Source organism: Grammomys surdaster, unplaced genomic scaffold (assembly GCF_004785775.1).
Source record: "Grammomys surdaster isolate TR1022 unplaced genomic scaffold, NIH_TR_1.0 275, whole genome shotgun sequence".
Lineage (NCBI taxonomy): Eukaryota > Metazoa > Chordata > Mammalia > Rodentia > Muridae > Grammomys > Grammomys surdaster.
Window position 1 is genome coordinate 2,375,818 of NW_021604716.1, and position 17,242 is coordinate 2,393,059.

General features: G+C 47.7%; 1 protein-coding gene and 1 long non-coding RNA gene across 2 annotated transcripts in view; one reads left to right on the forward strand and one right to left on the reverse strand.

The window, feature by feature from the left end:
• Nucleotides 1-2,355: 2,355 nt before the first annotated feature.
• Nucleotides 2,356-17,242, reverse strand: part of Syn3 (synapsin III) — a 416,223-nt gene continuing 401,336 nt past the window's right edge. Inside the window, exons 9-13 of the mRNA XM_028776968.1 lie at nucleotides 15,979-16,081; nucleotides 11,543-11,677; nucleotides 10,680-10,767; nucleotides 4,512-4,803; nucleotides 2,356-2,890 (exon numbers count right to left, since the gene is read on the reverse strand). Coding sequence (XP_028632801.1) covers nucleotides 2,758-2,890; nucleotides 4,512-4,803; nucleotides 10,680-10,767; nucleotides 11,543-11,677; nucleotides 15,979-16,081 — 751 coding nt within the window. The 3' untranslated portion in view covers nucleotides 2,356-2,757. The remainder of the gene's footprint in view (nucleotides 2,891-4,511; nucleotides 4,804-10,679; nucleotides 10,768-11,542; nucleotides 11,678-15,978; nucleotides 16,082-17,242) is intronic.
• The window catches only part of LOC114628985, a 5,301-nt gene continuing 3,164 nt past the window's right edge, over nucleotides 15,106-17,242 (forward strand). The window contains exons 1-2 of the long non-coding RNA XR_003712578.1: nucleotides 15,106-15,654; nucleotides 16,846-17,042. This is a non-coding gene — a long non-coding RNA (uncharacterized LOC114628985). The remainder of the gene's footprint in view (nucleotides 15,655-16,845; nucleotides 17,043-17,242) is intronic.

Genomic DNA, 17,242 nt, shown 5'->3' on the forward strand with positions numbered 1-17,242 from the left:
CATCTGCTTGATCTTACTGACTGGGGCAGAGCTTTCTGTAAAAAGTTGCTCCTGAAAGATCAACTTCAACTTCCATTGTCAGGAGCTTCTGTGCAGCTGGTGATCTGATTTCCCTCCACATGCGCCTTGTGAACAAGGCTTGGCTTCTCACTGGATGCAAAGGAAGCAAATAGCAGGAACTAGAAAGAGGACTACAGTCAGAAATGAGGTACTGGGGCTTTAAGATGTTTAAGATGGGGCTTGCTGTACTCATTCTTGTCATTAGCCAGGCACTAACATCCACGTCCTCTTCTGTAGAACTCATGCCCCAGACTATCTTTTGATATTTCAAATCTTACCTCCTACACTCCTTTCTTCAAAGGTTCTAGAGAGAGGTGCAAGAGCTAAGAGCAGAGGAGGGGCAGGAGGAAGCACAACATTCTGTGGATTCACAGACTGATCTTTTTTCTTTGGCTAACCTACCTAAATGGGGTGCTGGCCTCAAGACCTCTTCCCCTACCCGGGAATGGATGTGTCCAGGAGAATGCACTGACAGTTGTGCCCTGTGTCTCATCACGTGCTGGGTCATCCCCATTAGCTCAAGAAGCATTCTGGAAGCTTTTGGCAGCTTCATCCTGTGATAAAAGAGCAGTTGAGTAAAAGGAGGGACATGTGGGCAGGATGGGTGTAGGCATGCAGGGACTGTCCTCACACTGAATTCACACAAGTTAGCAGGAAAACAGCTTGGGTTTTCTTGGTACTGGGAGGGCGTCTAGGCCTTCAGTAGTTAACTCCTCACTTCATACCACAGCCTATTTGCTGTTGATTCTGGTCATTTTTCAATTAGGCCTAAGTCCTAGGTTTCAGCTACAAATTATGGCCTCAGTGGTCACTGGACCTACATGAGCTTACATCACAGCTGCAACTTACCACTCCAAACCAAGGCTATGGAAAGAGAGGCCAAGGAGGGCTTTCGAAATAACACTAGTATGCTTGCTGTTAATACTGACTTAATCTCGAGAAAGGGAAGAGAAAGAGGATGCTCTTGAGGGCCAACTGGTTCTTTAGCAGCCAATGCCAAAGCTACCACTTCTGATACAGAGCTGATCCCTGATAGAAAGCAGCCAGAAGGTACATTCTGCAGAAATGCAGGGTTCTAAGTGAACCAAGGGCAGGAGATGGTCTCTACCTTTGTCTCTGCCACTTATGTCTGGGCTGGGAGGACCAAAAAGTGATGGATTGCTTGTTGGGTGTCGTGGTTCATAAATATAATCTCAGTACTTGGGAGACTGATCAAACAGGAGAATCGCTGGGAGTTTGAGACTTGCGTGGGCTACATAATACATTCTATGCCAGCCAGAGCTGCTGAACGAGACTGTTTGAAGAAAACAAATGTCCCAGAAACCATAGTGACTGCTCCTATGCTCCTGGAGATTGAAAGAAATCTCAGATGATGACCAAACAATATGCAGAACTCGAGCATAACCAGAAGCTGCTTCAGTTAATGACTCTTCCCTCCCTCACACAGTGCAGGGAAGGAACTTAGGGGCCACTGGGGCTGTGCAGGGAAACATGGCGATGTTCTGATGTCCTGGGGTCAGTCTTCTTGGGACCAGGAGGCTGCTTCTGGCACCTACAATGTTTCTAGCACCAGGTGCTTGTTGATGTGATCCTGGGAGGCCATCTGGTGCAGGGGAAAGACCACTGGAAAGGGAATAAGGACCATTTTGCCTAGCTTTGCAGCAAACCATCATAGTCACCTTGGCTACACTGAAACAAGGTTGGAGTGGAACTTTTTCTGGAAGAAATTCCAAAAGGCTTCAACATCTCCTAAAGAAAAACATACACCATTTTTGAAGGCTCTCCCACTATAAATGGAGTGGCCTACTGAGTCCTTTTTCAGAGTAGGTAAGATGCTGCACCATCACTGTGCCTTCTGACCCTGGAAAGGGAGCCATCCACGTTCTCTGGGTTTCCATCTAGTCTTCAGGATGAAAAAGAACAGATTCTGTGTAAGGTCAGACAGGCACAGTCCTCCTGTGACCCTCTCCCCAGGGAACACTGTGAGGTCAGACAGGCACAGTCCTCCTGTGACTCTGTCCCAGGAGCACAGGCTGTCTCTTCTGGATTCCCACTGTTGACTGTGGGTTTCCCTCTGTCCTACTCTGAAAGGTCCCACTTGTTGCATAGGGTCTAGCTTCTTTCTGATGACATCAAGGTCACCATGAGGGCCAGCTGTGACAGGGCCTTTGTCAGCCTACTCAAGGCAAGGATGGCACTAGTTTGCTTTAGGTGAGTAGTGGGCTCCCAGGCTGGGCTTCCCTATTTTCTGTTCACAAAAACGCCATTAAAAAGTATTGCCTCTTGTGTTGCTGAGGTCCGACTACAATGTATGCATTTGATGGAAGTGAGTCAAGGCCTAGAAGGGGGCCTCTGCCCAAAGGCAAGCAAAATGCTAATAAGACTGCAAAAACAAGCCACACAGACATCTCACTTGGTACCGGCGGCAGGGGAGCAAGCATATGGTGGATGTAGTAATGCCTTGTCTGTCTAGAAGGCCCGTGTTGAGGAACCTAGGGACTCTCAAGGCTACCACTCAGTCAGACAGCATTGGAATGTCATGATCATGGAGGTGGGAATGAGTGTAGATGACCAGTTCCTGGGTCAGACATTTAGGAAGCATATTTCCATCAGGAACCAAGGCTGAGAAGAAGGGAAGCAGAGAATGGCTCCAGTCATTGAGGCTTCTTGCCCGCCTGTCCTCCAGCTTGGATAGGGCTAGTCGGAGAAGAGACTGGCAAAGGACTTCCTCAGGTTGCGTATTGTCTCAGCCTTGGCCTCGTCTTCACTTGGGGTCCCTCGATGGGAGGTATCTGATGTGCTGAGGCTGTTAGTCAGGGACTGGGATTTGCTGAAACAGAAAGCAAGAAGTTTGGGATGGTCAAGGCTGGAACTCCCAAGGAAAGGAGTCTGGGGCTGGCCCTGAAGCCTGCAGGCTGAGCACAGTCATAAAAAGATGGTGAGACCAGAAATCAGGCATTGTAGTGTGTACACGATGCCAGCCTAGAACTTGCAGGGTGGATAGTACTGCCCTCATCTTCTTAGGCACAGAAACGGGTTTCTAGAGGCAAGTGTTTGGCTTGGACAGGCCTCGCAAGAAGTAGGAGCGTGCACTGCATATATGCTTTCCCCCACCCCAGGCTGCTCTGTATTTTGTGCGACCATGTCATCCCCAGTGGGCTAGACCAGGCTCTAGTTTTTCCCTTAGAATTCCCAGAATTAGCTCAGAAATCAGTCAGTTCCTATTCGAGATCCCTTGTCTCAGTTGAGGGTTTGTCCACATCAGAGGGGTCCCTGACCGTGTCTGTGGAGAAGTGCCTTCCTTGTTGATTGATGCAGGAGGGTCCAGCCTCTGACAGCAGCACCATTCCCTGGACAGGTGGTCTGGGGCTATGTGAGAAAGCTAGCTAAGCATGGGTCAGTGAGCAGGCTTGCAGATAGCATCCTTCCATCATTACTACTTCAAGTTCCTGCTCAGGGTTCGTTCCTGATTTCTCTCAATGATGAACTGTGACCTGGAAGCTAAAGCAGATCCCCACCTCCCCTAAGTCATTTAGAAAATCGATTTTTAAAAGCTTTTATTTGTATTGTACGTGTATGTGTGGTTTGCCTGCGTGGATCCGTGTGCATCACATGCATGCAGTGCTCATGGAGGGCGGGAGAGTGTGTCGGATCTTCTGGAAATAGAGTTACAGACGGTTGTGGGTGCTAGGAATGGAACTCTGGTCCTCTGGAAGAATACTTTTTAAAAAATTAATTTCTTTGTTTATATTCTAAATGCTGTTCTTACCCTTCCTTCACTGAGTCCCTTCCCCCATAGTCCCCTTCTCCTCTGAGGGGTAGGACCCCCCGCCACGTATCAAGTCTTACCAGATTAGGCATATCCTCTTCCACTGAGGCCAGACAGGGCAGCCATGAAGACTGAGCTGCCTATCTGCTACATATGTGGGGAAGCAGGAAGGGGTGGAGGGGCTTGTTCCAGCCCATGTATATTCTTTGGTTGGTGGCTCAGATTCTGAGAGCTCCCAGGAGTCCAGGATTGTTGACTCTGTTAGTCTTCTGTGGTTTCCCCATCTACTTCTGGACCTTCAGTCCTTCCCCAACTTGGAAGAGTGCTCTTAACCAGTACTCTTATCCCCTGAGCTATCCCTCCAGACCCCTCTAAAATTGTTTTTGGCCGAAATATTTTATCACGGCAACAGAAAAGAAATGAGAACAACCAGAAAACTTTTTCTTCAGCTGCATAAATTTGGGTTTGTTTGTTACACAGCAAGTGATGACTGATCTAGGGATCATGAGGGTGTGGTGGGGCCTAATCTCTCAGCTTGCTGGTCCCTGCTACACAAATGCTCCCCTGTAGGTCCGTTTCCCCCTATGTCAATCCTGGGCAAGGCCTTGTCGGGTCCCTGAGTCAGCTCATGTTTGGGCATACACCAACTCTACACTATACCCGTTCAGACTCAAATACTTACTTGAGGTGGGGATGAGGTGATTCTGGCTTTTGGGGCTCTTCACCCTGCTGGGAGGTGCTGCGTCCCTGCACAGGAGGCCGAGTATGTGAACTGAGGCTGGCACTTGGCTTGGAGGCCTGGTTTGGAGAACTGCCACCTGATGCCCGGGATAGCTGTGGAGAGCCTGGTGATCTTTGCTGCTGTGGAGATCCTGACTGAGGACTCACAGGCTGCTGGCCTTGTGGGGAGAGCCTCTGTTGGGATGGACTTCTAGATCTGGGAGGTTGAGGAGACTGAGCCTGACGAGGGCCCCCTACAAGATGAAGAAAGGGTTAAAGTTCAATTTTCTTGTGAATAAATATGGCTATGCACATAACACATGTTTATATAAACATGTTGTTTAAAACGAAAAAGCAACATGGATGCCAGATCTCAGGAAGATGGCTAGGAATATCAGGAAACATCTAGATGGCTGGGGACATAGTTCAGTTGGTAGAGTGCTTGTCTAGTAAGCACAAAGCCCTATTATTGATTCTCAGCATGGTTAGGCATGGTGGGACATGCCTTAATCCCAGTATTCAGAAAGCAGAGGCAAGAAGATCAGGAATTCAAAGTCATTATTGACGATGGAGAGAATTCAAGGCCAGTCTGGGCAACATAAGACCCTCTGTCAAAACAAAACAGCCATAAGAAAGCATCTAGATAACAGAGTCTGTGATGATTGTCACCTGGTGTGACAGGGTACCTTTAACTAACCTGTTGACAGTATGTGCCAAGTAGACACCACTAAACAGAGAAAAGGCAGCTTATAAGATAGCCCGTGTTTGTTTTTCATCTTAGCGTTAATGTATAGGGCCATGTAATAGAGACACACCAGGAAGTTGCAATTAGACAGGCAGGCCTCACACTCCAATGTGTGGATGGATTCCTGGGGTAACTGGGTCAGGGTAATAGGGATTGGCATGGTTTTATAGACAGAAATATGTTTCCTTAATTCAAATACTGATACCTTAACCCTCAATGTGGCTGTAAAGAGGTCACAGCTAAAGTTTTGATGTAATAGGGATGAAGTCATATTGTAAGAAGGAAGAGGTTATCAAGAAGGTGTGTAAAGTCAAGCATAGCAGCTTACACCTGTAATCCCAGCACTTAGGAACTTGAGGCAGGAGGACTGTGATGAGGGTAGCCTTGGCTATACAGTGAGTTTCAGTCTAGTCTGTGTTTGGAGTGAGACACTATCTCAAATACCACTTGGTGTAAGACATAATTCTCATTCTCTTCCTAAAGAATAAACACAAGGAAAATATGAATGGATTCTTGTCTCTGTGGAAATGAAGAAGGGGAGAGCAGGGTCAGGGACAAATGGTAAGTCCCTCTGTGACCAAGGGAACATCTCTTACTAATCACCATGGCATGCTGGGTAGGAAAACATCTGTGCTTTCTAGAGAGGCTAAAAATTGACCAGGAGTAGGGGTCGGAGACTTAAGATAAAACCCAGATGTTTAAGTAAAAGTTTTATGAGTTTTGTATGTTGACTACATTTTTGTTGTCACAATCCAATGCAGGTCAAACAAAACATCTGTTTTTTTCCTTTCATCTTAAGCTCCCCACCCCTTCCCTTGGGTTCAAAGTATCTTGGAAAATCTGTGTCCTAGCTCAATAACTCAGCTATTACCACTGGGATCCATCAAAAGATACTTTGGCTATTTCTTACAGCTTTTTTTTGGCAAAGCAAACAACTTAGTATTTTTTATTTGATCACTGTGTGTGTGTGTGTGTGTGTGTGTGTGTGTGTGTGTATGAGATTTTTCCTAAGCACAGAATTGATCCTAAAAAAATGAAGTTTATTAAAAGAAAACTTCATACTCATTGAGTTTGAAAGTAAGTTCAAAACAAGTTCATAATGTGATCCTGTTATTTGTAGAAATTGGTGAAAATGTTTTAAAATTAGCCTTGTTATTTTTGGTCTGAATGTTAATTCACTGAGTATTTCCTTTAATTATGTTAATAGGTTTTAAATTGATTGTTTTTCAACTCACTTAACATAGTGTTTAGCCACATGTTCCTTAAAATAATCTCTCTTTATTGAGCATGCTTTTCCTCTGGGCCAGAGAGAAGATCAGAACACACTAGCTCTCTGTCTTTTAAAGGGCTACCATTCAAAAGTGGTTTTAAAGAGTCGGTCCTGGCCAGCGAGGGAAAGGAGGGGGCAGGGCTAGGGGCTCAGTAGGGCAGTGAATACAGAGTGTGGTACCATTTGCAAGTATGGTATTGTCAGGTCAGAGGGGAGGAGGGCTACATGTGTCAGAAGGGTTGCTAATGACAACCATGAAAAGCAATCTGTTTATTAGAACTGCTTACAAGACAGCAGGTATTAATAGTAAGAGCTGTGTAGTTGTCATTAATCATGAATTATCAGTGAGAACGGAAGTCCCCCAAATACCACCCTTCTGCCTGACCCTTTCTAACTGCCGTCAGCATTAGCCTGTAGACTTGGAAGTGGTTATTTCTTCTACTGTCACTGTGGAGCTAGAGCTTTGACGGGGCATTGTCACTTAGCTAAAAGTGGTGAGACTGGAACTGGACTGAACGCATATACTCCTCCAGAACATGACTGTTCACTGTACAGGGCTTGCTTTAGTTTGTGTCTTAAAGGCCCCCAAAGCTCTATGTGTGAGAAGTTTCATCCCCATTTGTGTTACTCTGGGGATAAAGTGGAAGGGCTAGGGCTTAATGTAAGTTAGGTCACTGGGCATGTGACCTCAAAAGGGAGATGGGGGCCTAAGCCCCATCTCTGTTTCCCTGTTTCCATTAGTAAACTGTCTTCTTCTATGACATGTTTCCACTTCTGTGACTACTGTGTCATTACAGGTCCCAAACACAAGGCAGTGTGGCTGGATCTCTGAAACAGGAGCCCAAGCAAAGCTCTTCTTTTTAAGTTGGTTTTGGGTATTTTGTTATGAGGGGAAGCTGACCAACCCCATGGCAGACTCTTAGAATCTCCCTTTGTGAAATTCTTCCAGCTTTCCCTGGGGGAGATGGTGGGCATAGCATAGATAAGAAAAGTGGGTGGACAAGCCCTTTGTGGGGCTGCCAGGTTTCTGTCCACACAATTACTGTTACTGTTCTTTATTGTAAAGGGATCTGAGTTATTCAAACTGTAAAGACTTGTCACTAGAGAGAATAAAATACATTTTCAGGTGAAAGACTCCAAAATAAATGGATATACCAACCCCCTGACCCCTGCCTCTGTGTGTGTGTGCACGCACACTCTCACATGCATAGCTGTATGGGTACAAATTTGTTTATGGAGGTTAGAGGTCAACCTTTGTCCTTTTTTTTTCTTTTTAAGACTGAAACTCTCCAAGTAAGCTAGTTGACAAACTAGCTTCAAAGATTCCCTCAATCTCCACCTCTCCAGCTCTAGATTACAAATACACTACCACATCCAGGTGGTTTGTTTGTTTGGTTTGTTTTGTTTTTAAAATGTGGGTACTCGAGATCAAAATCATGTCCTCCAGCTTGTAAGGCATACACTTACCAGTAAGACGTCTCCTCAGCCTTCCACTCGCTCTTTTGGGACAGGATTTCACACTGTAGCCCAGGCTAGCCTGATTGGTAGCCCAGGCTAACCTCAAACAGCAACCCTCCTACCTCAGCTTCTTTTTTGCTGGGGTTACAGGTGTGACTCATCATGCTTTGTTTGTTATATTCAGAGAAGACTATTTGATCACAGATGCTGAGAATTAAAGTGCCACCTAATTGATATTTTAGTCCATGGTTAAATATAATTTTGATTACTGTATGTAAATTTAGAGTATATGGGGGGCAGTCAATTTCAAAGGCATTTATATGAGAAAGGAAGTTAGTCTGGAGGGTTATGTTAAATAAATAAAGTAATGGGGAAAAGAAGGAAGATGTTGTGGGCTAGTTTATCACACTGTGAACCCCAAGATTGTGTTGTTTACTGGAAAACCTGTTTCTAGTTGTGGTGTGGTTCAGCCTTACAGAATACCTTTAATTCCTCTGACTTGTATACAGACAGCCCCTTAATACACACCTTTAATCCCAAACATGAAGGTAAATTAGTTTCTAGAAGGAAGGACTCACGTTTGAAAGTGAAGTTTAATGAGTGGCAGACAAAGTGATGAATCAGAGAAAGATTTGACAGAACAGGATATGCCACTCTCACAAGGAAAGAGAGGCTACCTAAGAAAGAGCAGGGAAGAGAGAGAAGGGGAGGAGGGACAGTTTTACCAGGACAGTTTTACAGAGAGAAGTTGAAGAGAGAACAGTCTAGACACAGGTGATGACAGAACAAGCCAGAGAGTGAAAAGATGCCAGAAGATTAGAACATATTGACAAATTCAGTATGAGGCCAAGGAGAGCAATTCAGGAGAAGCCAAGAGAAGCCAGATTGAATCAGTCAGCTTGAAGAGGAGTTTGAACCAGATAGCTGAGTTAAATTAGCCAGCCAAAAATCAGAAAGGGCTAGAAAGGGTGAATTTATTCACCAGCAAGTCTCAGAGGCTGATAAACATTCTAGGCCTAGATTGAACAGAGGCTAGAAGGTTCCAGGACTAGGCCTAGGTTAGCAGACAGAGGCAGTAAGCCTCTGAGACAATTAAAGATGCTTTTTACAGGAAGAAGAGAGAGAAGGCTGGAAGAGATGAAGGAAGGGAGGGAAGGAGGAGGGAGCTGTGTTTCCTTGAGCTGTGGAAGAGGAAGCCATCTGTCGCTATAATAGAAGTGACTAAAAAGTTCAGGACAGAGCAGAGATGCCTTCTGTTGAGACCACAAGGAGATCATCTGCCTTGGCATCTCTATGCCAAGCTGCTCTGGCCCCAGCTCAGAGCAGCGGAGCTGAGCACCCTGATGCAAGAGACATGCTTTCGGGACTCCTCTTGAGCCCGTGTGGAAGACCCTCCACACTCAACCTTCCTCCAGGTCTTTAGCTATTCTCCTCATCCCCACCTCCTCTTGTGGTCCATCCTGTATCCACCCGCTACAAGCACAGGGATGGTTTTAAGGAAGAATGTCAGCAGCTAAGGGTATCATGTTCTGAGTTTCTTTTCCTTTTCTCACTTGAGCTGGTTGGCTCACAAATGTATACTCAGGCACCACTAGTGGCTAGAAATAACATTTCCCAGAAGGTTTAAAAGTCCAGGCTTGTAAACCTGCCATCTTCTCATTGTGCCTTCCTGGGCAAAGCTTCAACTTCCTGCTTGGGAAAAGGAAACACTAATGCTTCCTCTGCAGAGCGGCTGGGAAGATGAATTCTAGTGTAGAAGAGAGTGGCCCCCAGCACAGGGTTGACATGTTAAATACTTAGCAATCCTTCTGGTCTCTCTTTCCAACTCCTTCCCTGACCTCAGGAGGACAGCATCCCTCCTAGGGTCCCCGTCATGCAGATGGAAGGAGTTCACAGAGTAAGGATAAAGCATCAGGATGGATTGTCCAGATCAGCAGTTCTCATGGATCGTGGCCCTTGGGGGGTGCAGGTGGGGCAGCCCTTTCACAGGGATTGCCTAAGACGGAGAACTGTATTTAAGGGTAGGTTGAGAACCACTGGGCTAGACTGTCTCCAGCAACGTACTTTTATTTAATTATCATTTAGTTGCTCTTTGTATGTACATGCCCTGGATGTACACGTGGAGGTCAGAGGACACTGTCTTCCTCTGTTGCATCCTACCTTACTCCCCTAGCCCGGTGCTTCTCAACCGTCCTGATGCTCTGACCCCTTAACCTAGTTCCTCACATTTCAGTGACCACCCAACCATCACATTCTTTTTGTCGCTACTTTATAACTATAATTTTGCGATTATTATGATTCATAATGTGTATGTCTGCTATGCAGGATATCTGATATATAACCCTAAGAGGTTTATGAGCCACAGGTTGAGAACCATTGCTTTGGACAGCACCTCTTATTGAGCCTGAAGCCTGCCATTTGAGTTAGATTAACTGGTCAGCCAATTCCCAAGAACTGCCTGTTCCTCCCTTCCCCCAGTGCTGTAGCTATGGGCATGTTTGGTTATGCCCAGCTTGTTACTTGTGTGATGGGGATTTGAACTCATGTCCTCATACTTGCATAGAAGGAGTTCTTGTCCCTGAGACACCTCACAGTCCTCTGCGCTGCATTTCAACTTCATTGATACAGTTCTTCTTAGTGGCTGTTCTGTGTCTTACCTTGTGGAGGTGGCCTTGGCTGGGGCTGTCCTAGCAGAGGTCCTAGCTGGCCTTGCCCAGGAGATTTTGCAGGTTTAGTCTGTGGACCCTAGAGTAGGAGAAGAGAAAGGAAGCCAGTGGCTACGGTGTTTCTGGTGGGAGGCAAAGCCTTAGATAAGCCTTTTCTTAAAAAAAAAATCACTGATGTAAAATCCACGATGGACGACTCTTCAGTGTACCCCATGATAGATTTTGTAGAAATCACTGATGTAAAATCCACGATGGACGACTCTTCAGTGTACCCCACGATAGATTTTTTAGAATAACCATGGAGGATGCTGCAAATGCCCTCTGGCTCCCAGCAGCCCTTATGTGTGACTACTATCCCCTGTCTATGAAGTGATGAGTTTCTGTGGGATAAGTAGGGCTGGGATTAGGGGAAAGATTTGAAACTTGCTTTCCCAGAAGGTTTGGAAGCTGGCAAACTTTTAAACAGTGGTCTGGTAGTTCCTGCTGGGGCCTGTGCAGGGGAGGGGTGTAAGATTGCTGGGTTGGGGGATGGGGAAGCCTGAGACACAATAGTTTCTATTGACCTGTGCACTTGGAACATAGAGCATTTGTGTACATGTATTCTTGCACACACCTCTGCTCAGATCCAACATGGGGACACAGAGATGAACATTGCCAACAATCTGTCCAAAAGCTGATAGGACAGGAGTTATCTTCCTAGGGGATATGAAGGGGAAAGGGTCCCTGCAAGGCCCCTGCTTGCCTCTGTCCACACCCCATTCTCCTACGTGATGCCTGCCTGGGGCTATCTCCTTTGGATCCTGGGGTTTTCATTCCAGAGCCACTAATCTCCTTTGTTCTCAAGAGAACCTTACCCAAGGTCTCAGGGGTGAGGGCACCGTGGCCCCTGGTACCAGGAGTTGGCTCATCTTGGAGACAACAAGGTCAGCCATTAGCTGCTTGTCCTCTTCCACGTGTTCTCCAATCAGGGGCATCGAACTGTCCATGACCTAGTGGGGAGGGAGCAAAGGAAGCTGAAGGACCCTGAAGATGGCTTCAGATTCTAGGAATGTTGACACTGGACTCAAGACAGAATGACCACTAGATGGCAATGTCCTCCATGCAAAGCGCCCAACTGGGTCCTTCCTGCTGTCTGGGCTTCCAGCAGACACCCAGCTCTCTCTAGTTCCTTCTGAATAGACTCCCTGGATTCAGTTCAACTCGGCCTTCATACGCTGGAGTCCAGCAACGTGACCAGGGCCGGGGAGCATGTGTTGACCTTTTCTGTACTTTTCTTTGGGGCGTCAGTCTCTGCCCCCTCATTTCCTACCCCCTCATTTCCCACTCCACTGTCCTCCCAGGGCTGGGGCTGGCCCTCTTTCTTCTGGCCCAAGGTTAAAGATATCCTCAGAGCTAGAAACTAGTGGGGGCTCAATCATAACAACAACTAAAAATTTGACACAGGCTGGAAGTGACCCAGGGTTAACAGAGAAGACAAAAGAGGAAAGACATTGTCCTGGGGCTCCTGACAGGACACAGGCCTAAAATGAAACTCTCCCTGGGAACCAGGCTGTCCTTAAGGAAGAAGGGGTGGCATTTTGGGAGGTCATGTTGGCCCAGTCTACTTTTGTAGTAGATGGGGAGAGCGAGGCTCAGAGATGTGATCCAGTCCCACCCCTCCACCTATGCATCATGAAACACCTAGTCTGCCCTTCCTCCGGAAACCCTTCTAGATCACACACATTCTCAGGAGCCTCTCTGTACCCATGTCTTTGCTGAGCTCAATCAACTGTCCCATTGGAGAGCTTAGCCCCAGAATTATCATTGGCCATCTGTACCCATAAAGTCAGGGCAGCCTATGTCCTGGGAGAACTGTGGGGGAAGGTCCTTGCAGTGAGCTTTGTTAACCACGGGAAGGCCTTGACAGTACAGTGTCACCAAGCACTGGTGATATATGGGACACTATTCTAAGAACCAGGTATAGATGAAGTCAGCGCTATCTTCGAGCAAGCATCACTTTGCAGGACTGGAGATGTGAATAGAGTGCTCACCTTGCATGCTTGGGGCCTTGACTTCCACCCCCAGCACCTATGACTCCAGCATCCAGAAGGCAGAGGCAGGGGCATCAGAAGTTCAAGGTCTTCCTACATATTGAATTTGAGGGCAGACTGGGCTACATGGGACCCTATCTCAGAATGAGTCTTTGGGGCAAGTCTTACAATTATTACGGTTTCCTCATCAGTGCTGAGGAGACTGCTGGAAAGGTCTATAGCAGCAGGGGCCTTCTAACAAAGCACTGGGCAGCTCTGACGTCGCATGAGGCAGCCAGGGTTCCAGGCCTGTGTTCTGCTGTGGACTTGCTTAGGGGAAGCCTGAGGCAGCTGCTAAGGTCTCCTGGGTGTGACTTTCAGGGGATTTTGAGTGTAAGCATCTGGGAGTGCCTCAGAAACTGAAAAGCAAACTAGGGTGCAGGTATGAATTCCAGAAGGGCCTGTAACCTGTCCCTAAATGGAGCTTTCTGGGGTCCCAGGCAGTCTCCAGCTGCAGTGCTTGAGTCTGACCCCAATGCTTCTGGCGTCCCAGCACCCTGCCTGTCCCTCTTTCCTCCACCCTTTTCACCCTGGATCATTCCGGAATTCTCTGTGGTGGAAAATGGCCGCTACAAGGAGCCTGAGGTCAAGAACTGGAATCCCCACAGTGGACACAGACAAAGGAAGTGGATACTCACTCTCCCCAGGGAAACATTTTTTCCCAGTGAGCAAGGCCATCCCCTGGGCCAGGTCAGAGAGGACGAGGGCCAGGGTGTTTCCTCTGAGCACCCTCACAAATATGTCACGAGTGCTGGGTCTCTGCTGCCTTTTCCCCCCTTACTGGGAAAAATACATTTTACATTCCCAGGAACAAGCTCCCTCTCTTCCTGACCCCACCCCAAACTCCAAGGGAAAACAATTCTCTAATGTTTCTGAGGAAAAAGAAAAGATCAAAAACAAATCTGAAAGCCATCTTTTTTGTTTGTTTGTTTGAGGTTTTCGGGAACATTTCTGAAAAGCTGTTTTCTTATGTTTAGAAGACCCAAACTGGCTTTTTTTTTGTTTTGTTTTAAATGTGAAGCATCTTTCATTTCTCCCCTCCTTGAGTGTCCGGAGCTGGGGCATTTGGCTGTGAATGGCTTTTGTGAAAGTAGAGAGAGCTCAGAGACCAGAGCTCACAGGTGTGTGTGTGTGTGTGTGTGTGTAAGAGAGAGAGAGATAGAGATAGAGATAGAGATAGAGAGAGAGAGAGAGAGAGAGAGAGAGAGAGAGAGAGAGAGAGAGGTGGTATCAGTCTCCAAACCCAGTGACATCACATCTAGGTGACCCCCACATCGTTGCCAAGGCAACCACCATGTATTCCCAGAATCCACCTGGCTACCTCCCACCTTTACCTGAGAGAGGCTATGTCACCACCCATATAAAACAGGCAGAGCCTCCTGACCTCTCTCTTCCTCCTCTTTTTCCTGCCCCCACCTTTGCCTTATCTCCTGAATAAACCCCACTTGGAACCGTTTGGTCTGGTGTGGTCTGTTCTAAGCCATGCGGACCTATATCAGCGTGTGTGTGTGTGTGTGTGTGTGTGTGTGTGTGTGTGTGTGTGTGTGTAAACCAAGAGAGGAGGAAACCAGTCCATATCCTTTTATTACTCCTTAAGGTTTATTATTTTATGTGTAGTGTGTTTGCCTGCATGTATGTTTATGTATGCATATTCCGGATGGCTGTGACCATGTCATTGGATTCTGAGAACCAAACCTAGGCCCTCTGCAAGAACAACAAGAGTTCTTGACTATATGCCATCTTCCAGCTCTCTGGTCCTCCTAATGGTATAGCAGACCTCTCCTACTCTCTTATAACATCGGAGCCCCATTCATCTGGTTTAGAGTCTGGTGCCCAGAGTGAAGAAATGAATGTGTGTGTGTGTGTGTGTGTGTGTGTATGTTTGCACACGCATATGTGCCCAAACCAGATTCATGTCTAGTGTCCTAGTGAGGAAAGGCAATGCTGGATGGTTTGACAGGTGCTGCTGATGTCTCAGGTGAAGTGGTTCTCAACTCACCTCTGTTCTGTGGTAACAGTCAGAGGGACCGTGGTTCCTGACTTGAGAGGAGGATGGGGTCCTACACAGAGATGCCACTTACCTGGTGGGAGCATTCAACTTTCCTAGTCAGTCAACTAGTGAGACTGTCTGTTGGCCTGGACTCCTGGTCCCCACTGCCAAGGGAACCCCTCCCTGACCTGGTGGTAACCCATTCAGTTACCTGGTGCTGTTTGCTTGTTGGTTCCTAGGCAGCGGGGCAGACACAGGGATTGGAGGACTGGTTGACTGCTTGTGGTCATCCCCGCCATGTGCCACTCATTAGTTTCCCACACTCGTGGAGAGGCAGCTGCAGGGGAAGGGTGACCACAGGGTACCCTTCACATGTGTTGGCCTGGTGTCAGCTCATTCCTCCCTTATGGGTTGAGGAGCTAACCTAATGGAAGGAAAGGGCTGAAAGGCCCACATGTGATTGTGGAGAGAAGTAGCTAGGGTTGGAGGGGAGCCCCCTGAGGCCACAGGGGTGCTTCAGGATAAAGCTGTGGAAGTGTTTGAGGCTAGGAACTGGAGAAGAAAGGAGAGGGAGCTCTGAGGAGGGTAGGAAGTGGTCATAGAGGTAAGAGGATACTGGGGGCTGGAGAGATGGATAGGCTGCAGATGGTCCCACTGTCCATCTGTGAACATCTCTTACAACTCTATCTCTGGTAGTTGCATCTGCCCTCCCCCACCCCATCACACCCTGTGCAATGGTGTCCATTTGCTCAACAATGCCCCATCACCTTTCCTTGCAGCCTGTAAATTCTGAATCTCCTGTGTTCAAAACTGTGTCTCAGAATTACCCAGTGCCTGGCCCAAGGGACCCCCTGGAGCCCATGTTTTCTTCTTTGAAGGAACATAAGGATGGAACCCTTGCACAGTGGTAAGGAAGTACATTCACTTCATGCGCTTGAACAACGAGAATGCTGGCACAGAATATTGTGGACTCTTGGCCTGACAAGCTGGGAAAAATACTGTACCCCGAGTTTTGAACTCTGAGCTCAGAGTACTGAACAGGAAGGCTCCCAGCTGTGGCTACAGCTGAGATGGGCACATGAAACATGAGATGGATACCTCTGGGAGTGTCTCACTGTGTCTCACAGATAGGCAGGCCAGGAGCCAGTACATGGCTACCCTGCTGGGATTCAGCTTGGTGTTTTTCCTGCCGGGGTTAGTCCAGGCTAGACCCTCCTGCTTTATTCCTCACCTCGATAATATAATCTCTGCCATCCTTGCTGTGGACAGCCTTGACAGCACAGATGTCTAGGCCGCCGAACATTTCTGAGCAGCTGTCCACCCACAGCCTGTACCTGCAAAGACATGACTGACGGTGAGCATAGAAGCAAGGACAGAGGTCAGAGGGAGACGGGGAGTGAAGGCAGACAGAGGAGGGGATGTTGCTCAAGACAAGAAACAAGGGAGAAAGAAAGCAGGGATGGAGGAGAGAAAGACGGAGTGCTGCCCCAGGACCTTGGCTCTGCAGCAATAGGAAGCTTGCTTTGCCCTTACCCAGAGCCATCCAGACACCCAGACACCCATGCAGCCCTTTTCCCTTGGGAAAGCTGCTGGAAGGGCTCTAAAAATCCCTCCCGGCTGCCCTCCCTGGTCAAAGCCCCAGCCAGACAAGAGCCTGTAGGGGGACAAAGGGCCTCATTCTCCTGGAGCCTGGAGAGGGTGAGGGGTGGGCAGGGGAGTTCCTTCAGACAGCTCCTGACTTGCCTAGGGGCCTGGCCCTCTGGACCAATTGCTTTTATTCCTGTTCCAGTGATTGACAGCTGCAGGGCCAGTTTGTTTTGCTGGGGGACAGATCTGGGCTGTGAACTTTGACCCCACAACAAAGGGCTGGTTGTATCTGGGGAGATCTTCTGGACTTGCACTTGGCTTCTGCCTGTGGAGTGGGTTTGGGAGTCACAGGGGACTTTGTGTCAGTGTTCCTGCTTCTCTCCCCACTCTCTAGGGTCACACGGAGCACTGAAGCTCTCAGATCTATTTGTATGTTTGAGCCATATGACCTGGAATGAGAAGAGCACGGCTGGAGATTTCTAAGAACCCATTCTTTGGTCTTCTCCACCAGGGCTCACTGAGACCTCCAGAGAGAATCTCTCTAAAGAGGGAAGTAACATGGTCGTGTTCATCTAGAGCTCCCAGAACTGGAACCCAGTCTGCGTCCCTCATCTAACCAGAGGCAGGAACATGCTAACAAGAGCTGGGTGAAGGTCCCACGTCCACTGGATTCCCATGCCAACTATGCGCCAGTCTATACCTGGCAGGGTAGGTAATTCCTCTTCCCTTCTAAGCTCACCACAGATTGATCAGAGACGGAGGGCTGAACTCATTTTTCAGATGGAGAAGCTGAGGCTTAGAGAGAGTAATAAATGACAGATTGGCTTCGGTCCCAGATCCTGTCTGCGACCAGGTTGTGTTCTCTCTCTCTCTCTCTCTCTCTCTCTCTCTCTCTCTCTCTCTCTCTC